General features: G+C 34.8%; 1 protein-coding gene across 1 annotated transcript in view; it reads right to left on the reverse strand.

The window, feature by feature from the left end:
* The window catches only part of LOC125649736 (mis18-binding protein 1-like), a 71,131-nt gene that overhangs the window by 7,994 nt on the left and 39,438 nt on the right, over positions 1-23,699 (reverse strand). Inside the window, exons 11-15 of the mRNA XM_056165013.1 lie at positions 21,722-22,302; positions 17,083-17,118; positions 11,461-11,606; positions 11,052-11,194; positions 3,470-3,642 (exon numbers count right to left, since the gene is read on the reverse strand). Coding sequence (XP_056020988.1) covers positions 3,470-3,642; positions 11,052-11,194; positions 11,461-11,606; positions 17,083-17,118; positions 21,722-22,302 — 1,079 coding nt within the window. The remainder of the gene's footprint in view (positions 1-3,469; positions 3,643-11,051; positions 11,195-11,460; positions 11,607-17,082; positions 17,119-21,721; positions 22,303-23,699) is intronic.

Raw genomic sequence — 23,699 nt, forward strand, 5'->3', positions numbered from 1 at the left:
GAATTTTTTGGTAAGTTTTATATACAAATAGTTCATATCTTAATTGATATACCTCATAATTCAGCACCGATAAACTTTTATTTACATAAAATAAACACGAAATCCATACATAACAGACGCTACTTACCCATAATGCACTAAAGTATTATAAAACCGTTATTTATCCATCTTTAACCAATACTGGGCGTATTTCAAATGATATTTAGTCAAGGATATTCTAGTTTAACTTCAAACGATCATAATCAAAAGTATTCCGTACCAAAATAATTCGAAATCCGACAGAAGGGAGATGCAGACGAAAAATAAATCTATGGAATGCGTGTTTAACAAAAAGGTATCGAGAAATTTCGTTATTTACGTTTTTCCATTTTATTCGAGAAAATACTTCTTAATGAATGTCAAAACATTTATATATTATTTTGTTTGATATTCAATAAATTATTTGTTGCAATTTTGAGAGAGAAAATCTACCGAATGCTTGTTTAAGAAGAAAGTAAAAGTTAGAAATTCTGTTAAGCGATTTCAAACTCGGGCGTTGTTCACTTTATATACATATTTTGACAACAGAAAATGCTAAAATCCCAATAGCTTCTGGAACTTTACATCTGTGCTCCTACTATGGTTTCGTCCAGGGACCACGAGAGGCAGGGGGTTAAGATGACACTCCAGACTTCCTGCCTCCTTTGGCACGCACATCATTTCGTTCTAGCTACGCCCCTGCATTCACATTGTCGGATACCCACGGCTGATCTCGTCTTCTACTCATCAGATGAGTAAAAGACAAGATCAGCCGTGGGTATCCGACAAGAATTTTAGGACATTATGCAAATTACAATTTATATTCTGTAACAAAAGGTATGTGTACTATACACATGTATAAATAAAAATTATCATGAATGTTGTGGTGCTTCTCTTTGTTGAGAATTTAGCATTACTAATTATTGATTATAATCGGAGATAGAGAAATTCTATAATATAAGTCATTTAACTACTAAAAAAGTGTAAATAAATATTTTCTACGTTTATATTTGTTGTTTCTATTGCTGAGATTGTGTAAATGAATATTTTCTGTTTGTATTTGTTATTCATTTACTATCTTAATATCCTTTAATTACATTTATAAAAGTCAATACGATTTTCCCAGGTATGAATACTTTCGCTTTCATGTGCACCACCATTACAATAAACAAAACTTTTAGGTTAATAGATAGGTCACAGCAGGAATATTCCTCAAATCCTACAGTACTTGAGAAAACAAAATCTAAAAACCGATTAATTGGAATAAAATGTTCATAATCGAGTGCTTAGAATTTGCCAACAATTGACTGATTTTCGATTATAATTGGTAATTGGAACACCACTAGCTTCGATAGAACCATTTTCTCGCAGTTTATCTAGGTCTTTGTCCAAATGCTTTTTTGAAAAGGTACAGGGACAAATGCTACAGGTTTTATTTTTATGGCAGTCATTGTGTTGACAAAAAATATTAACATCTCTTCCCTCATACCTTCCTTTTAAAATTGAAAAAACCCCAGTCTAAATCCTTTCTACTGACGCTAGTACAACCTTAAATGGCACAAAACATCTTAATGCAGTGTTATTTACAATCCGTTAATGTGATAATTGTTTTGTTTTTTTGTCAATTAAATCTAATCTGTTTGTGAAATGGCTAACAACTGTTTTCAAACCTTCTCACTCAAGGTCACATATGATGTCACAGATAAAGGCACGTAAAATATTGAAGAAAATATACATATTGCAAGATTTGAATTTCATCGCTTTCAAACTTGAAAACTACGCAAATGGTTTCATTTAAAACACATGTAAAGTAGTTTTATAAGCATGAAATGAATTAATTTTGCTAAAAACATTAAAAAGTTTAGAAACATGCGATGTGTCCTTTAAGATGTTTTTTATGACATTGATTAGCAAACATGGCAAAAATGCCAGGAGTTATAGAACTATATTTAAGGTAGGAAATCACCTATCATCAAGCTGTCACATGCACTCTATGTAATATTTCCTCAAAACTGAGTGAGTTGAACAGCCTGTAATTTGCTCAACAAGAGGCCCACAGGCCATATAGCTCACTCGAGGATTAGTATTACTAGCACCAAGGCTTACAAAATCTATAATGATTTTCCTGTTCTGCATAACTAAGCTAAATTCTGATACTTAGCAGTTGTATAACACCCAATGTGTTCACAAATGCCCCAAATTTGCCCATATTGAATAGAAACTTTACACAATATACTATATGTTACAATAACACAATATGACTATTTTGGACATGCGCTAAAGTCAGAACCCTGGGGTTATGAAATTCACAATTTTGGTACATTCCTTTCTGCTTTTCCTAAACATGCATTTGGTTTTATATAGCATCAGCAAAATTGAAAAAGTCTTCCAAATGATAGACATTCAATCATGATGACCATTCTGGCCCAACCCTGGTACCAAAACCCCACCTCTGGGAGCAAGAAATTTACAATTTTGGTGAAGACCTGCTGGTACTTGCTCCTTTTAAATATTCAATTCATCCCCATCCTGCAGCATGGTAGTTATTAAAAAGAAATTATTCCCTTGTTAAAGCACGGCGGACAACACATGATGATAGATGCAGACCAATAACAGTCACTCAGGTGACCTAAAAAATCAAGAATATCTAAATCTCTGCCACATGCAAATACAAATATTGTGTAAAATAAGGTCCAAAAGACAAAACATCAACTCTCCATACATAAACATTAAATTTCAAAGAAAGGGGCAAAACTCCTGCAAGAAAAGACAAAATGGATCACAATTGCAACATGATCTAGAGTGACCCACACTAGGAAGCTACAAAGAAAGTTTCAGCATGATATTTGAAAAATTGAAATATAAATGGAAAACCCTGAGAGGATGAAATCCAGACATTCCTGTAACATAACACATTCCATCTGTAGACAGGCATATCAAAATCAATAAGGCTGATCCACAGGGTTGAAAGAAGGTAAATGTCAGTGGAGACTGGCATGAAAAAATTATATTAAGGTTTATGGGTATAATCATACTATGTTTTAATTACAAGTCATTTGTTAAGAGTCAAGTGTGTAGTTTTGAACTTAAATCTCATTATCATTTCAGTGTCTGGTTTGTCAATATTAGTGTCTGAACCAATAACTAGCTCAAAGGAAAAGGATCCAACCTGTCAAATGTCTGAGCCATCCAGCCTTAATGAAGAGTGTCTATTTTGTCAATCTAAGTCAAACAGTCTGAGATTCTGACTTGTAAATCTTAGTTTTCGAGTCTAACAGTTCCAAGGAATAGGGTCCAATCTGTCAATCTTGTGTGTTTGAGACATTCAGCCCTAGGGAACAGTGTCTGCTTCGTCAGTCTTAGTGACTGAGCTAAAAAGTCCCAAGGTATGGAGTCTGACTTGTTAATCTTTAGTGTGCGAGTCAATTAGCCCCAAGAAATGGGATCTGACCTGTTAATTTTAGTGTCTGAGCCGACCAGTCCTGAGGAAGGAGTTTTCTTGGTGGATACCGGGGCCACATTTATCCTGGTCATTGGTGTAAAGATTTTGTTCTTCATGTGAGGATTCCTTCTGCTCAGCTCAGCAAAGACATCCTCCTGTTCCCCATCAGATAGGCGTGGCATCTAAAATGACATGGAAATATTCCACTAGTCACTATACATGTTAAATATCTCACTACATGTGTTACTATCTCACAACACATGCTAATATATCTCACTTAACATTTTAATACTGTAAAGCAAGAAAATTTGGCACATACATATGAATTCTGGACGTTTCGGCACCAAGACGTTGCGGCACCAAAACGTTTCGGCAAAAATCCTGAGTTTTACTAACATTATATAGTAAATTTGAGGGGCCTTTCTGAATCGGCCAATGTGTAGGACGTTTCGGCACCTGTTATTTTTGTACATTTGATTAGAGTTTACTTTTATACTGAATTGCATTGTGCATGGTATTTATTCATTTCCTTTAGATTACAGTTAATGATAAATATATTTCTTTTGAAATAATCTTTTCATGTAAACAGATCACCGAAAGAGACAATATTTGTCGAAAAGCGTATCTTGTGAATAAAAATTGGAACCGTGTATAAGCCCTGGATCGTGATAGTTGACTGTTAGTCCTCAAGGGTTTCAACAGTCCAGTAGCTATTTACTTCATTACTAGCTTGAAAATATGGATATAATTTAAATTCAATTGTTATGATAAAATGTAGAAATTTATTTCAAAATTAAGGACTCTCTCTCTCTCTCTCTTGCATAGCTCTGATCTTTGGGTGAATTTGACTCCATTTATTGGCACTCGATCTTTTTTCTCCAACTCTTCAAAGTTTATTATCATTTTGGATTTCCAACGTTTTAGGCTTCAGCATTACTGAAGGGACATTATTGACATTATTTGTTGAAATGCGAATCTGGTGCATCAAAATTGGTACCGTTTAAGTTTTACATTAAAGCAAGGAACACTGTTCAATTTTAATTCTGTACTATATTTTTATTACAATACAGATGATCCAGTATATTAACACAAAAACTAATACACAACTGACACAGTACATATATAAAGAAAAAGCACTAGATGATATTGCATACCAATGATAATGGTACCTTCACACTCACGGAATTTTCTTACGCATCCTTACGTATTCCACAAATCCGTAAAAGTAAACGTATTGTTACGATTTAGACACTTTAAAGAGTTGTTTAAGAACGTTTTAAAAGTATTTACGGGTCATTTACGGTTTATTACGAGTTCTTGCGATGCATTTACGGCACACATTTACGATTTAGGGATTGTTATGAGTATTTTACGAAAATTTACGATTTAGCTTAGCTTTTACGTGTAAATTACCACCTGTTAACGTGTTGATAGTGTGCTGTTACGAATAGTTAAGAGTTAGTAACGATTGTTTACGTTTTTGACTCAAAAGTGTTCGCAATTGGCTTTGTATCATCATTCGACAACTGACATTACTTGTAACAGCATGTATGTATATTGTATGCAAGATGTGTTACTTCTTTGATGTCTTGATAACAACTGAAAGAAACTGTCAGATTTTGCGTCTTTTATACCTTTCCTTAATCGTAAAGTTTAAGTATGTACTCGTAAAGTAATGGTGTCTATACGTAAAGTGCTCGTAATGACTCTGAACAATCCGTAAAGCGATTGTAACCCGACGTGAATGAAATCGTAAATACCACTTAGACATTCGCAATAATCCATAAACAACTCGTAAACTATCCCTAACATATCGTAAACTAACAGCAAAGATTCGTTAAAAAAACTTTTTACGAGTGTTTTACGGATTCTTACAAATGTACGAGCAGTTTACGTGTTCTTGCGATCAGTTTACGATACTTACGGATTGTTAAAAGTTATTAACGGGTTATTTACGGAAAATGAAATCCGTGGACAATCGTGAATTTTTTTTGACATGTCAAAAAATTTGCCCCTAATTTCACGGATCCCTACGAGTGTGTGCGAGTTGTGACGAGTTATTAACGGATACCGACGAGTGATTTACGAATGCTTGCGATTGACTACGAGTCGGAGATCCGTAAGGACTCGTAAGAAAAATCCGTGAGTGTGAAGGTGGTATAAGGCATGTTAAATGTGAAATTTAATATTATTTGTTTCAAAGTTAACATCTGTAGTTCCGCTGCAGTCAGCACATGTCCACTCAAAACTCTCCTGTTGTCTAGCCAGTTCCCGATACCGTTGTCTACTGATTCCTATAAATTATCAGAAATTAAGCTTTCATCATTCGAATAAAGATGCCTTTAAATATAAACAGTCAATGTCTATATTTTTGACATTCAAAAATGAAAATGCTTGAAGAACATTAATGTAAATTATTTCTCCACATCACAACGCATAACAAATTAAACTGTATTATAATTAATGCACAAATTTTTACTAGTATTGATAAAATACATGATTGTTTCGAAAAATCAAGGCTTGATATTTAAATAAGTGTAATTGAATGATACCCTTGATTTAGAGATTTGAACATATTCCCAAGTCAAGGGTTTTTGATCCGCTCCGCTCCACATAAACGTTTATGTGGGGCGGAGCGGATCAGAAACCCTTGACTTGGGAAGATGAGATTTGAGTGGTTGAAGCTTACTTTACATAACGCAAGGAATTTAATTTTTTTTTATTTAATTATAATTTACCATAATACTTGTGCATTTCATGTACCTGAATTACATGTTCGGTGTTGCCAATGTTCACAGTGTATAGCTTCCTGTCGATGTCGTACCAACCCACTGGCACTTGATACAGTTGTCTACAAAATAGAGAAAGGAATATGAGAGAGAGAGAGAGAGAGAGAGAGAGGTGGGAGTTGTAATAATTCTAAAACTGGTGGTTGTTACCGATCACAAAATCCATTTTTATCATCATCGACAATTGATACCATCAATATGGTGTTCACTTCTGTAACTGCTAGGGTCATCAATGTTAATTAACTTTTTCCATTAACATTTATTTTTTAAGACATGTAGAACTGGTCATGGTTATTGGTCTATAATTAAGCTGCTCTGAAAATTGAAATTTTTGTTTGCTTTTCTCAGCTAATGTGTGTGCATTAGTGACCCCGACATCTATATCAACTATTTATAGCATTTGATACAATATTATTATTTTTCTATAAAGCTAAGTATACCTTTTAAAAAGAAATTAAAATATATTTACCCATATAAACTGCATATAGTTAGGACTCTGATTATGCACAAAAATGAAAAGTACTGTCGCCAGAACATGTATATATAATTTTTTTATTTCAGTGATATCAAATTAACGCATAACATAAGGAATATGAAATGATTTATAGCGGTTTTCCAATTCGATACGACATTGCTCAGAATCAGTACGTGTGGCTCTATAAGATGTAGTAATTTTTTTTTATTAATAATAGATAATTTGTATAGAAGAATTACATATTTAAGTTGGTAACGAACATATCATCTGCAATTTTACGTACGATGCAATTCTGGGAGGAGAACTTGTTACTTTTTATTTGCGACTCTATAAGATATCAAGCATGTAGAATCGAGGGGGTGGGGGTGGGGGGTGGGGGGTGGGGGGGGAGCTGCCCCATCTTTAAACAATGGACATTTTGTAATGCAAATAGAGATATATTTCAATTGCTTATTGAAAAAATATATATCAGAATTGCTATTATTATTAGAAATGTAGAAAACGTAATTAATATTAATATTTGATATATGATATTTAAGCGTAACAATAGAATACCATGCCAAAAATATTTTTTCTCCGTCCAAGGAGTAGTTTTCCAGCTACATGGAATATATACTCCAAGACTCTGTTTCCAAAGTTCTTAAATTGTGGCATATGAATTTTCGTTTTGAAATGCCTTTTGCTATAGTAACTATGTCACCTCTATTTTTCTCTTATTTACGATTATTTACCTATATGAAAGAAGGGTAATATTAGACTACTATATTCTTTCAGCAAATAGAAACATGAAATGCACTTATTATCGGTGACAGAGAATGGGTGTGTTTCATATATAAATCACTAGAACAGTTGCAGGCTATATCTTTTTACCATCAACAATTAAGTTATGGAACGATGTCTATAGATCAGAGAAAATGTTTTGGTTATTTTTTTCACCAAAAACTAACACAATTAAAAAAAAAAACACTCAAAGATCTAAAAAAATATTTTAGAATATTTTAGCAATAAGGAACAAGGTGCGGCATCTATTTACACATGTGACATACAACTAAATATACACTGTACAACAAAATTTATCTGAAATTGAAATTGATGATGAGTTACCCATCATATTTTTTGTCAATGTTTGTTAGTTTTGTGCTTAAAACAAAGCTGGTATAATCTATAACAATCCAACCATCGAGTGGGACATAAAAATAAGATATACTATATCCTTTTTGTTTAATTTAATATATATATATAATTCAATTCAATTCATACTAACCTGACATCGTTGGTTCTTCAAGACTCTCTTCAGAAATGAAGTGTGAAGCCCTCATTGTGTAGCAGGGGCTCTTCATTATCTCCTCCTAATTAGCACATAGTCACAGAATAGGGAGAAGGATACGGGTGTTGTTGCTTTTACAATTTACACATTCAATGGAGGGCCTATTTAAATTGCTTTGTTATACACCCCCCCCCCCCCCCCCAAAGGATTTTCAATTATCCGAAGTTAGTATATAATAGCAAATTAATGTATAATATAAAATTCAGATTAAAATAAAACAATGTATTATCAAATCAATTATAAATCAGTGCCAAATAAAATATAATTGCTGGTGCCGAAACATCTTAAGTAAGTGCCGAAACGTCGTGGTACCGAAACATCTTGGTGCTGAAACGTCTTAATAATAGAGTGCCGAAACGTCTTGGTGCTGAAAAGTCCTGCACCCATACATATTTTAGCACAAACACAAGTGCCACAAACACAACTGCACAAATGAATTTCAGTTTACGAGCAATTTGTTGCAAAATACGGACTGTACATTGGTGCAGAGTTTGTGGTTTGCATTTAAAATTTCCATGTTTTCAAACGACTTTGAGTTTTATCAAGACCATTCTACTCTTGATTTCACTTGGACAAACCACATGGAAATTTCAAATGCATTGACAAAGTTTTTGGTAGTTTTTACATGGGTATAGTTCAGGGATGTCCGATTGCAAGTGAAAACCAAGTTTGGAAAAGTGATTGTATCAGTAGGAAATGTGATTATATCAATTGTGTTATACTTGATAGATCTGGAAAAAAAATAAAGTCCGATTCTGTATTCTCTGTTTTCCCTACGGAATCATAATTTTTTTTCCTAGTGAAAGCCATATCTTATTCCATCAGGAAGTTATTTCGAATAAATAGATTATCCAATGTACAACTTATCTTAGTCATGTTTGTGATTGATTTGATTGATTATTGTTTTAGGTCCCTCTCGAGAATATTTCACTCATATGGAGACGTCACCACTGTCGGCAAAGGGCTATGTCAAGAAGCTTTCATGTAAATCTCAGCTCTTCTGGCCAAACGGTTCTTGAGAAGACTTTTGAAAAGATTTTCCCCATTTATTCCCAAGTAAAACTTTGATCCCCTGTTGTGGCCCAACCTACACCCGGAGGCCATGATTTTAACAAACTTGAACTTGCACTATATCAGGAAGCTTTCATGTAAATTTCAGCTCCTCTGACCCAGTGGTTCTTGAGAAGAAGATTTTTAAATGACCATACCCTATATTTGTATTTTAGTGATTATTTCCCCTCTTGAAGGGGGCATGGCCCTTCATTTGAACAAACTTGAAACAGTGGTTCTAAAGAATATAAAATTTACAACGACGATGACAGACAACGGACAAATTTTGATCAGAAAAGCTCATGTGAGTCTTCGGCTCAGGTGAGCTAAAAAGAAATGCTAATGTAGAAAATAATTTAGATATCTCAATACGCAACTTTTGAGATAACAGCTCTTCCGTGATAAATGTATGTTCAGTGTTCTGTTGAACCCTTGGGTGCATGGTACAAGATGTATACATATACTATAGACTAGCTATGTAAATATGGATAAAAGTAATGAAAGTGTAAATTTTGTTTATATCAGCCGTTGGATTACATTAAACTGAACATATCAAGAATAATGTTTGATTGAATTGGGCCATTAAATTAACTATGAAATTATTTTTTATTTCTTCTTCTGCACGAGTGATATTTTAATCAAAGAAAAAAAGGAGATTATTGATTTTTGTTTGAGGTATTTTATTATTTAATACCAATAAACTTACTAATATTGTGTGTCCCTGCAGTTTGGGTGGTTGCATGTCTAATAATTGGCCGTTAGGCAATATATGAAGGCAGCAATAAGCATTTGTACCCACTGCATGTGGACAATAGTATGTTTTGTGTCTCACTGTGCGTAAGAGTTCCACAAAGGGAAAGAACTATTGAACAACTCGGAAATTGCGTATTAAAAAGAAAATGAAAGTTTTAAGTGATGTGACTATCAAAATTTACACTGACAATGGTATGGTCTGCAACGGCTGTACCTGTGTCAGAAATTCAATATCACTGGCACTTTGTCTTTTCTTATCGGTAATACAATTTATTATATAGCTAATAAATAGTCTAATATAAAATCTGCGTAAAATCTAGAGAATGTTAGCATTCAATATCCTGAGAATTTATTGAACGCTAACTTTGCATTGCGTAAATTGTATGCGCCCGAAACATTCCGAGTATCAGTGTTCAATATTGATGTTACCGTAACGACGTAAACAAGCCAAAATGGCAGACGATGGTCCTCCGAATCTGACAGAGCCGGTATTTGATATTTACTTAAGCAAAATGTTTTACTGTACATAAATTATGATGTCCCCATCTACAAAATCAGTTTGCTTCATGCATTAATGACGGGTTGAATATTAAGCAGTTAAGAAATGCATGCTGTTATAGCACACTGCCAATATTGATGAATTCTCGTCTATTTTGGAGTAGTTTGAGTGAAAAGGGATATAATTTAACAACTAAATACTTTAGCTACATAATAAAAGGGTTATTGAACTTATATATATATATATATATATATATATATATATATAGGTGAATATTGGCACTCGTTGGCTGTCAAAATGCACTCGCAAGCTCGTGCATTTTGACAGCCAACTCGTGCCAACATTCACCAATATAAGTTCAATAACCCTATATTACCAAATTGATAGTATCCATGCACATTTTTATTGAGTTATTGAATTGAAATAAAATATTGAGCATTTGCGATGAAAAGATCTTGATTTCCTATATTCACTCTGGGAATATGATGTGCCTTAAAACAGGTACTCCGAATAAAGTGTGACACTTAATTTGGAATGATGATGGAATGTTGTGCCCCAAAACAGGTACCCCTAATAAGGTGTGACACTTACTTTAGAATGATGATGGAATGTTGTGCCCTAAAACAGGTACCCCTAATAAAATGACGATGGAATGTTGTGTCCTAAAACAAGTTACTCTAATAAAGTGTGACACTTACTTTAGAATGATGTCGATATGGTGTGCCATCAAACAGGTCCTCCTGATATGCTTTGTTAGCATGATCCACCAAGTTGCGTATCTGTTGTTTCCTTTTGAGAGTCCCCCGTTTCGCTGTAAGGATAATCTGCTGTTCCTCAGTATCTGTTGTCAAATGAAGCAAGGAATCAACAGGTATCACCTCAAACTTAATCCAATTACAAATCAGCAATGTGAATTTTGTTTTTACAACCATCACAAGACTTCTTTATTTTACACAGTCATTTCACGACATCATCCATTCACTTGAATTTATCAAAGTTAACACAGCAAAACCTAGACAATATTGTTGAACCCTGCCCTATTCCCCACCCCAGAGGTCAGATCCAATGCTCGAAACCCACGTTAAACAGGCTCACACTTGCACATACCTTTGGACTTGGCAGGTTTGCTGGGGTTTTTGACTTGCACCTCTTTATAGAAATATTCCTGACAGTCTTCCAAAGTCTTTGTCTTCACATATTTCACAACTTTGTTCCAAAATTCTGGGTCATCTTGATGTAGTTTACGCGTTATCCTGTAGAGCAAAATAAGCATAACAAGGGGCCTATAGGCCTTATCAGTCACCTGAGTATTAGTTAAAAGTATCACTAACCCCAAGGGCTATGGAAACTATAATAACCATAATTTGTTTTTGTTAAAAACAAATGTCTCCACACCTCCCCAAATTGAAAGTGTTCCAAATTACACCATCATCCCTTAAAGGACATGTCCCACGTTCGTGAATTATTTAGAAACTGAAGTAACTTTTATCACAATACATATAAAAAATGATCTCCCAGTTTTTAAAGCAAAATTTCAGGTTTAATTTAACATTTCAATAGACTCAAATCGACTTCCTTATTTCGAAATCTCTGCTAATGAGATAGCGGGTCACGTGATACCGTGACGTCATATGCGACAATCGCATCTCTCGCCGATCAGCTTATTGTGAAGAAAGCTGTTATTATTTAACTTCGTTTGATACCAGTGTGGAACGGGTAGATATTTTTTTTTTTACATCAATGACGAATTTGTTTTATTAGATAGTATTCCTTTATATTAAAACTGTTCAACAAGAAAACAACGAATGGAATTTATTGATATAGCCTACTGCATACCGTGCATACTGACATGCATGTACACGCATCTACAATACGTTAACATTTTGTTTATTTGCATTATTTATAATTTACAGTCATTCAATTGATTACTCATGTTCTTCATTTATATTTTAAAAAAAAATATGCCTTGATGTGAATATTTTACTTATAATCCACGCGTCTATCGAACGAAGTAAACATGGTGAAATCAAAATAAAAAACAATTGCTAAAAATAGTACGTGAATTAGGTAGGGCTTTTTAAATGTCTTATCAAATATATGATATATATATATTTTTAAATCATGAACGTAGCCCAGGGGTCATTTTCAAACAAGTGAATTACAAGAATTAAATAGCAGTTGTGGACAGGTCATTAATGCTATCAAAACTCTAGAACACAGGGCTTCCTCAAAATCTAAAGAATACCTGTAGGTACTGGCTGTTATTGTTATCAAAACCCTGGTCTACAGCTACCTGAGAAAGATGTTTTGATAACAATCACAGCTAATGATGACCAGTCCTGGTATACCTGAGTTTTGATACCATTGACTTGGGATACCACATGGATTATAAATTACACAATCAGAAATCAAACAATAGCAAAAAAGCACAAATAAGTTATTGAGAACTGTTACAGTAGTAAAAAAATAAGAAGATATATTTCTATTTATAATTTATCACGGCTTTATATTTATAAAGAGAGAGAGAGAGAGAGAGAGAGAGAGAGAGAGAGAGAGAGAGTTATTGAGCTATTCATAATTTATCAGCTTTTATATTTATAAAAAGAGAGAGAAATGTGTAAAACTGTAGCAATAATAAAGATAGATGAAATAATATGGCATGGCAATAGGGGTACTACTAAACAGAGTACGTTAGAGTACGATAGAGTACTTTAGAGTACGCTAGTAAAATTTCAATATTTAATGCAATTCAATTGTTTATTTGTATGTATACCACTTAAATAAAGATGATTATAAAATAAAAGTGCAATATTTGTCAAAAGTATTTGGTATTTTAGCGATATTTTGACCAGAAAACATTAAATGTATTGAAGATTTACGGCATCCCGATCCCGATTATTAGTCGTTTGTTTTGAAAAAGTATTAAATTTGATCGGGATCGGAATCAAACGGTAAACTTTAACTTACAATAATTCCTAAAATAATGAAAACAAACACAATATATTCCAGATATACATTTATTAGGTTAAACTAAAGTAAGAACATCTAACAGCAGTTAAATTGCATTAAATTATGAAATTTTACTAGTGTACTCTATCGTACTCTGTTTAGTAGGACCGTGGCAATAGTGTTGCATCTTATGACAATAATTACTAATTTAGTCAATGATTCAGAGTAAGGGGGAGTAAGGGGGAGAGAAGGGGGGTGGGGGTGGGGGGTAGACTAGCTATGTGTCAGCTACTGTTTGGGATATCATCATTACACAAACATTACGTCCACAGAAACCCTAAAGAGAGAGAGAGAGGAGGAGGTGTAGACTTCCTGTCAGCTTCTGTTTGGGATACCATCATAAACACCAGGTCCACAGAAACCCTACAGACGGCCCATATTGAGGGGTATCTTGATCATTCTTAATTTGGTTGTACATGTACACAAATCTACTTGGATTTATTCATTCTCTCGAAACATGGATATTTTACCTACTACACCCATGACACCGCGAACTCCCAGGACACCAGGAACTGCCCGGAAACACCGGGTAATATTATATTTAGGAAATTATTTATATACGATATATAACAGTTTAATTTGAAATTTTAAAATGCACATGTTTAGAAATGGGCTAAACCTGTTAGCTGCAATACATAAATATGACCATGCAAGTTTGAAGGTTTACAGGAAATAGAAATGCGATATGCATGTAGGTAGAAATTTAAAAATTTTTTTTTTGCACAAATCAAGACACTAAGCATAATTTTTGATAACCTGAGAAGTTTCCTGTGTATATCATAAAAATATACACAACAGCCGATCTCTAGGCCAGGTAAATTCCAGGTAAATCATTATTACAAACAAAATTAGTTCTAATTGTAACGGGGACCGTTACATATGTCCCCCAATTAAAAAGGTATGTCCTTGTGAATCTATAGCAAAAAATCATTTTATTTTAGCCTTTAATTACATGTAGTACGTTCAATATGGTCATTTCAGTACCAAGAAATGAAAGAAAGTGTTGCACGGGTATACACGCACACGCGTGTATGATGCCACATTTTTGTTGATGTCGTTCAACAGGCATTTGTATCATATACCCACAATATGAATTTCATAACGTTTCCACCAATTATTAGGAAGTTATAGCGATTTTAAAATCGTCCAATCAGAATTCAGCACACATGCATGCACGTGCTGCGCAATAATTCTAACCACAGCAATTTGTAAGGAGTACCAAGACACATCTAAACCCCTAATATCAATCAAATTTGATGAAAAACAAGAGGCCCAAGGGCCTAGAATCGCTCTTCTGATAAATTGTACAACCCCACCATTTCTATTCTTAGCCTTTTAGTATTCTAAATCTTTAGTTAAATCCTAAGAATTCAAAAAAAGTAGGTCAATGTGACCTACTTTTTGGTTTACACATTTTGAGAACCCAAGAAATATCAACTGACAAAGTTTGATGATTTTAAGTCAATTAGTATCTGAATATTGAAATATAGCTGTCAAATTCCAATCGTAGGTCATGGTGACCTACTTTTTGGTCAGCATACTCCGAACATGCAAGACCCATCAACTGACAAAGTTTGATGATTGTAGGTCAAATAGTATCTGAAATATATAAATATAGCCGTCAAATTCCAAAAGTAGGTCAAGGTGACCTACTTTTTCATCAACACCCTTCAAACATGCAAGACCCAACAACTGACAAAGTTTGATGACTGTAGGTCAAATAGTATCTGAATTATATAAATATAGCCGTCTAATTCCAAAAGTAGGTCAAGGTGTTCTACTTTTTGGTCGAAACCCTTCGAACATGCAAGACCCATCAACTGACAAAGTTTGATGACTGTAGGTCAAATAGTATCTGAAATATATAAATATAGCCGTCAAATTCCAAAAGTAGGTCAAGGTGACCTACTTTTTGGTCGACACACTCCGTAGACTCAAGATGCATCAACTGTCAAAGTTTGATGATTGTAGGTCAATTAGTGACTGAAATATATTTGAAATAACAACTTAAAATATATCTATAAATGATAAGCCATAAAATTCAGAAAGTAGGTCACGGTGACCTATTTTTCAGTTGACGCATTTCAAGGTCCCATGATCCACCAACTGACAAGTTTTGATGATCATAGGCTTCAAAGTGTCCAAGATATGCATCAAAATTAATTTTAAAATAAATACCTGCAAAATTCAAAAAGTAGGTCACCGTGACCTACTTTTGAGACAACTTGACACAAGGTCCTAAGATGCATCAACTGTCAAAATTTGATGATCATAGTCCTTATAATGACTAAAATATCAAAGATTTAAGGAAATATAAATTTAGGTCAACTTTGAAGTGACCTTGAGACCACGCCCTTTGCCCCAGGGTAATGCCTTGAACAATTTTTAATCTACAACACATCCTCATCCTTATGTGTAAGTTTGGTGATAATCTGCCCAGTGGTTCTTGAGAAGAAGATTTTTTAGCAACCACTACTTTTGTTTGTATTTTCCTGATTATCTCCCCTTGTTAAAGGGTCACATCCCTCTATTTAGTATGTATGAAAGCCCTTGGGCCAATGATACCCTGTAACAAATTTGAAAAAAATTGGCCAAGGGGTTCTTGAGTTATAGCCCTTTTTCTAAAAAGTTTATGCACACCGCACAAATGGCCATAGCATTAGCTCTTTGAGCCTTCGGCTCAGAAGGGCTAACAAAAACGTTATCGTCCTTTAAAAATTGAACATTTGAAAAACGATGCACGCACATGCAAACAAACAACATCAGGCATGCATTGAAAGCTGGGCATTTTCACAAAATCGCCTCTTATTTAGAATCAACACGCAGTTTGAACTTGACACGAGCGATTTGAAAACAAACATTGTAACATTGAAAAATATTTTTATCTAATAGTATGACAATAAAAATTCCAGCACATTTAAATAGTATCAATAGAAAACCACAATTATCCTGTAACTCCGGGACTTTGAACAAACAAAGAGGTACATGTACATCTAGGCCTGGCATGCATCACTTTTAAGTCGAATCTTTGCCCCTGCAAAGCCAGTCGCCTTCTAATTCTCAGGATCTCGGTCTAGCTGAAGTTTTGAAAAGTGTTCTGAACACAACCGTCTAATATCTGTAGCATCAAACTTGTGTATGATCCATGCCATCCTCCGAGCTGCATCCTTTGAGGAACTAAAATGATTAAATCGGCACCCTTTGCTGCACAATACACCATAGTCCATTAATTGATGAGTAAATACACAGATAATGCTGTTAAAGCGGTTTTATAGATAAAATAATAGGATTATCACCTAAATCGCCACCGGCTTACTACGTGCCTTCTCATTCCAATTGTCGCATATGGCGTCACAGCAATATGGCGCGTAAATCTCCGATCGAAATATGCATATTGCTGTATTTGAATTTCAACTCGCAATATCTCTGTAAATATGCTCACAACAATTTTTATTGTATTTAGTATCCTTTTCAACTATAGTATGAAGAATATTTTTCATAAAATTATGCAAGTTTTAAAATTACGGGACAAGTCCTTTAATGTACTGCATGGTATGGAGGAGAAAGCATGAGCAGGAACATAGACATTATGAACTGCACTTTGTGCATTGAAAAAAAAAATGCAGAAAAGATTCAACATCGATGTGACCAATGTCATTGATGTATATGAAACAAAAATAATTAATTTTTGCTGAAGTACCAGTAGGAAAGTGAACATACCCTTGTACATGAAAAAAAAAGCTCCTCTTTGATTCTCTGTAAATTGTAGGCATATATTAGATCCCTATGTCAGAACAATGTGAACATCATTAAATGATAATGAAATATTGTACAAAAGAAGTAGGTACGATTTTGGCTAAATTCTGCCCGGCTTTTATGGAGGAAAATTATTTTGCGTTGCAGATATTTTCCTGTAAAATTTCTAAAAGAGTAACTTATAGAAACTCTCAAAAGCATATGGAAATCAACTCATCTATGTGCATGAGTAGTACATAATCAAATAAAGTAAGGGCTATGAGGCTATTTGTGGCGTTTTCATGGTTTTTGTGTAGATAAACCAGTGAAATTGAACACCAGTCTTCCCTTGTCGCCCGGAACAATTTTTATATGGATAAAAAATTTCTAAATAACTTACAATTCCTTTTAGTTTCATCCCGGGCAACGATGGAAGAGGGGTTAAAATATCAGTTGAAAAATGCTAACAAAATCGCCATCGTGGCCTATTTTGTGTTGATCAAATGTACACCTCATAACAGTTGAAGAGGAAACGAGAATCATTTGGGTAGTAAATATATTTTCAAACAAGATTGCTACACGTAGCCATGTCCCCCACCACCGCAAAAAAAGTTGAAGCACAAAAGTCCCATAACTCCTGTAAAATTTGTCAAATCAAAATGACAGCGCAATATGATCAACTACATATGGTGACTAACAATCCTACAAAATTTGAACAAAATCCGTTGAGCGGTTTCAGAGAAGTTGCGTCCACAAAGTGTTTCTATAGCAATTCAACGTTTCATAACTCCTGTAAAATTTGTTGAATTAAAATGACAGCGCAATATGATCAACTACATATGGTGACTAACAATCCTACAAAATTTGAACAAAATCCGTTGAGCGGTTTCGGAGGAGTTGCGTCCACAAAGTGTTTCTATAGTGTAGCATGTATAAATTCAACAAAGTTTCATAACTCCTGCAAAAATTGTTGAATCAAAATGACGGCGCAATATGATCAACTACATATGGTGACTAACAATCCTACAAAATTTGAATGCAATCCGGTGAGCGGTTTCAGAGGAGTTGCATCCACAAAGTGTTCCTATAGTGTACTATGTACAAATTCAACAAACAACATATGGTGACTAACAATCCCACAAAATATGAACAAAATCCATTGAGCGGTTTCTGAGGAGTTGTGTCCACAAAGTGTTCCTATAAGTGTAGCATGTACAAATTCAACAAAGTCTCATAACTCCTGCAAAATTGTCAAATCAAAATTCCGGCACAATATGATCAACTACACATGGTGACTAACAATCCTACAAATTATGAACAAAATCTGTTAAGCGGTTTTGGAGGAGTTGCGTCCACTAAGTGTTCCTATAGTGTAGCATGTACAAATTCAATTAAGTCCCATAACTCCTGTAAAAATTGTCAAATCAAAATGGCAGTGAAATATGATCAACTACACATGGTGACTAACAATTTACTTAAAATGAACAAAATCTGTTGAGCATTTTCGGAGGAGTTGCGTCTATGCGTCTACAAAGTGAAGTGGGACGGACGGACACCGTTATTTCTATGTCCCCTTCCACGTTGCTTGTTTTGAAAGGTTAGACAGAAAGACTCTAGTAGAACATATCCAGAATGTAAGAGAACTTTCCAAGTGTGAAAAGGATATCTCTGGGAGCTCTCAAGGTTAACGGATCTACAGCAACAAAGAGTCAAAATGAAATCAAGAGACATCGATTTTGTTATTGTTTCAATGAAATTTGTGTTGCAGCTTTTCGAATCATTTATGATATTGGTGAGGACATGCTGAAGAACATTGCAAAACATATTTTGAATGAATTTCATTTAAAAGCAAAACAAGACCCATATTGCTAGATATATTTTCATATTTGTATGTAATTCTATATATTGATTTCTGACGGATGAAATATGCAATGGACCAGAATAGCTGTGTGTAACGGTACCTGATGACGTATGTCCAAATCGGTTGACACGTAAACAATCGAACGAATGTTGTAGATGGCTCAGAGACTTGTAGCCTACAGTCTATCCTTTGTATGGTTATGTGGATGCCTAATTATTGTCTGGTACCCATACATTATACTATAACTTTAGAAATCATTAAACAATACGGGATATGCCAATATATCTTCGCATCTAAGTAGCCTATCGAGTTAGGCACCCCTCGGCTCTCCAAGTCTTTTTATGTATTGCAACAGCGATTTCAACATGTTCATCAGTGCTAAGAAAACTGAATGCACGGAGATGCAACATATGAAGCCAGATATTTATTAAATTCAACGGCCTTCAGATAATTAAAATATATATAGTGTGATAACGTATAAAGAAAATGTGTGGAAGTAAAGGCGAGGCGCAGACGATGGGTGGATCTCGATTGTATCTGGAGTGGATTGAAGGACTTAGCTTCATAATTGTTTGATCAAATAACTAAAACTGTTAACTAGTGCAAGGTTTTTGTAACTATCCCTAATATGGTAACATATATATTCAAGTTCATAAATTGAGCATATAATCTATTTGAAATTTTGGGGGCAAAATCAATTGATGTACGTAGCCCGATTCCGATGATGGCACGGATCTGGTTTTACTTCAATAATATTGTTTGAAATAACCATATTTTATTAACTTTGAATAATTACTGGTTTCGTAAAAAGACAATGGAACAATCCCCAACTATAATATTTAACAAGAGATGTTTGTAAAACACATATGCCCCCCATGGTGCAAAATTGAAAAGGGTTATACACACACACACATCATTTAATTGAGAGTAGTATCATCAATTCAAAATATTGAGCAGACAATATCTTACTATGTCAAGAGTGGATTGACCATGTGACCTAAAAATCAATAGGGGTCATCAACTCCTGAAGATGAACCAGTGTACCAAGTTTGATGTCTGTCAAGCAAAGGGTTCTCAAGATATTGAACGGACAGTATTTCCTATGTCCAATTTGACCCTTGACTTTTGACCATGTGACCTTAAAATAATTAGTAGTCATCTTCTCCTGAAGATGTACCAGTGTACCAAGTTTGATGTCTGTCAAGCAAAGGGTTCTCAAGATATTGAGCGGACAGTATATTCCTATGTACAGTTTAACCCTTGACCTTTAAACATTTGACCTCAAAATAAATAGGGGTAATTTTCTCCTGAAGATGTACCAGTGTACCAAGTTTGATGTCTGTCAAGCGAAGGGTTCTCAAAATATTGAACGGACAGTATATTCCTGTCTAGTGTGACCCTTGACCTTTGACCATGTGACCTCAAAATCAATAGTGGTCGTCTTCTCCTGAAGTCGTATCAGTGTACCAAGTTTGATGTCTGTCAAGAAAAGGGTTCTCAAGATACTGAGCAGACAGTATATTCCCATGTCAAGTTTGACCCTTGACCATGTGACCTCAAAATCAATAGGGGTCATCTTCTCTTGAAGATGTACCAGTGTATCAAGTTTGATGTCTGTCAAGCAAAGGGTTCTCGAGATATTTAATGGACAGTATATTCCTATGTCCAATTTGACCCTTGATCTTTGATCATGTGACCTCAAAATCAATGGGGGTCATCTTCTTCTGAAGATGTACTGGCGCACCAAGTTTGATGTCTGTCAAGCAAAGGGTTCTCTAGACATTGAATGGTCAGTATATTCCTATGCCCAGTTTGACCCTTGACCTTTGACCATATGACCTCAAAATCAATAGAGGTCATCTACTCCTTAGGATGTACCAGTATGCCAAGTTTGATGTTTTTCAAGCAAAGGGTTCTCAAGATATTTAGCAGACATTATATTCCGATGTCCAGAGTAGATTGACCCTTGACCTTTTGACCTGAAAAACAATAGGGATCCTCTTCTACTCACAACTAACCCACATATGAAATATCATTATCATCAAGTGAATAGTTCTCAAGATATTGAGCGGACAACACATGGTCTACAGACCGACCGACAGGTGCAAAACAATATGCCCCCTCTTTTTCAAAGGGGGGCATAGATATTACGATTTGTATTAAACCTATACTTTGGTAAAGTATTCGGATTTCGTACATGGAATGTGAAATTCCGGTTATTTGCAGAACATAAAAAGTAAAAATTCACTTATCCCCCAGGCCTCGATCCAAAAAATCTCTTAACTTCTATGCAGTATGTAATATACTAATTTACAATTCATTAATATTTATTGGATCGAGGCCTGGGGGTTATACAAATTTTTGGTGTATCAACTTTTACAAAGATAACACAACTGTTACGGATTCTGCATGTTATAATTTTTATATGCGTGAATTTTTGCGGAAAAAACACCCTGGATTTATATAGAAGGTCTAAGGTATTTCATACCATGATGAAATTTTGAAATTAATATACTTTATTTTACTCCAAATTACAGGGCCATATTTGGGTATTCATGGCTCTTGTTCTTTATATACAAAAGGTTTCAAACTAAGGGATTATTAGGAAACTTTAATAGTGTGTGTGACATTTGTGGGGAAGGGTCATTTCGTCTTGTGGAAAAAAACAACAAAACCAGATAGCAAGATAGCAAGAGGTCACCTGAAGGACTCAGGTGACTTAAAAATGTAAGACAATTTTGAGAATACTCTCCATGCACTTACATGTTGAACCTTGTGACCTCCGCCTTCCTCCACACTGCATGTTCCTGGTTTTCTTTCTCGGTTTGTTTCCCAAGTCTGCTTTTGTGACTAATCATGTTTGAACTCTGCGATTCCTTTGAGTTGCATATTGATGATTCAGACTTTTTGCTCTCTATTCTCTCTGACCTTTTCCTCAAATTACAAGACCTTGGGACATTTCTTCTACTGACCTCGGGTTGTCCTGGATTTTCATTATATGAACGTCTGATGCCTTTCTTGTTCTCATTAGAAGTCCTAGGTTTGTTAACTTTCCTCTCTCCAGCAGACGGACTACTTTTTGCCTTGGAAGAGTCCGACACATTTCTGTCTTTCCTAGGTCTCTGTTCACTGATGGTGGGTGCCACATACTCTCTCTCTGTCTGAGAACTTTCTAACACCTTGCTGACAATTTTTCTGGACTGAGTGACTGACTTGGATGTCTTCCTGTGGCTGATGTTTCCTTGATTTCCATTGGACATTTTATTTTTGTGGTGGGGTCTTGAGGTATTAGAAATTTTGCTGGAATTTAACATCCCTGTTTTTCGTATCATGTGTGATCTTGTCTGAAAAACAAATACAGCTTGGAATAGAATAAGATAGATTTAGGATTATTTCTCTTCCATTTTATCCACTGTTTAGTGCATTAATTCAGGGGCTTTGAGATTCAAAATCATCAAAACCTTCATTTGAACTTGAATACAAAAACTAACTAGGAATAATTGTTTTAGCACACTAAAACTGATCTCTCCCCTTTCATTTTTCATAATTGTTAAAAATCATTTTTAGGGATCATCTTTAAAGTGGAAAATTAAGACAAATGTATTCATAATAGTATTCACCTATATGTGTATGTGATTCAAACAAGGAATGCTGTGAACATATGATAGTAAATTAAACTTGCATGCATACCAAATATCAAAGGCCTATGTCAAAAGACAAAAACGTTATGGTCTGCACAAAAAAATGCTCCCAAAATTCTATTATTTGACCTTTACATAAAAGGTCAATGTCAAAGGTCAGCAAAAATGGCAAATGACATGGTGTCTTATCTTGGTATACCCACATATACCTATGTCAAAAGACAAAAAAGTTATGGTCCAGACAGCAAAATTGCCCATAATAAATCTATTATTTGACCTTTATATAACAGGTCAAGGTTAATGGTAATCAAAAATGGCACGCAACACTCTGTCTTATCATGGTTTACCAACATACCAAATATCAAAGGCCTAGCCTAAAAATTCAATTATTTGACCCTTACATAAGAGGTCAAAGGTCTTCAAAAATGGCACGTGACAGTGTCTTATCATGGTATACCCACATACCTTATGAACCCAAATAGATGGTTTATGGTGTCTCTTATCTCATAAACCCAAATAGATGGTTTGTGGTCTATGTCTCTCATCTTACAAACACCAATAGAGATGGATTGTGATCTCTCACCTTATAAACCCCAGTAAAGATGGCCTGTGGCCTACACCTCTCACCTTACAGTGCTCCAAGTTGCAAGTAAAACGATCGCATTTGTGACCAGAAAATCGATTTTGCGACTAGAGATTATATTTAAGTCGCATTTTTGTGAGTGGAGAAAAATTGGGCATCCAGTAAAATTTTGTAATCGGGGATAGGAAGTCTGAATAAATATTTTTCAGTCTCGGTGAAAACAGCGTTTGAAAGTAATCAAGATGGCGGGAAAACGAGGGTTAAAGCACTTTAGATTTATCAGTAGTAAAAAGTAGAAGCCTCAGCCTAGTACATGTAACGAAGAAATTCAAGAATCACACAAAGAAAGTTTTGCATTTAAAGATGACGTAGTTGTGTCTAAAGAAAAATGCAAAAGTAAAGGAAGAACCATAGTCCTAATGGCTGAAGGAATTTTTATGGTTGATATATATACAGAGATCGCAAAATGTTTTGCAGAATTTGTGAGGCATCAGCCAGCAACATCCACCATTTCTGG

Source organism: Ostrea edulis, chromosome 5 (genome assembly GCF_947568905.1).
Source record: "Ostrea edulis chromosome 5, xbOstEdul1.1, whole genome shotgun sequence".
In the NCBI taxonomy this organism is placed as follows: domain Eukaryota; kingdom Metazoa; phylum Mollusca; class Bivalvia; order Ostreida; family Ostreidae; genus Ostrea; species Ostrea edulis.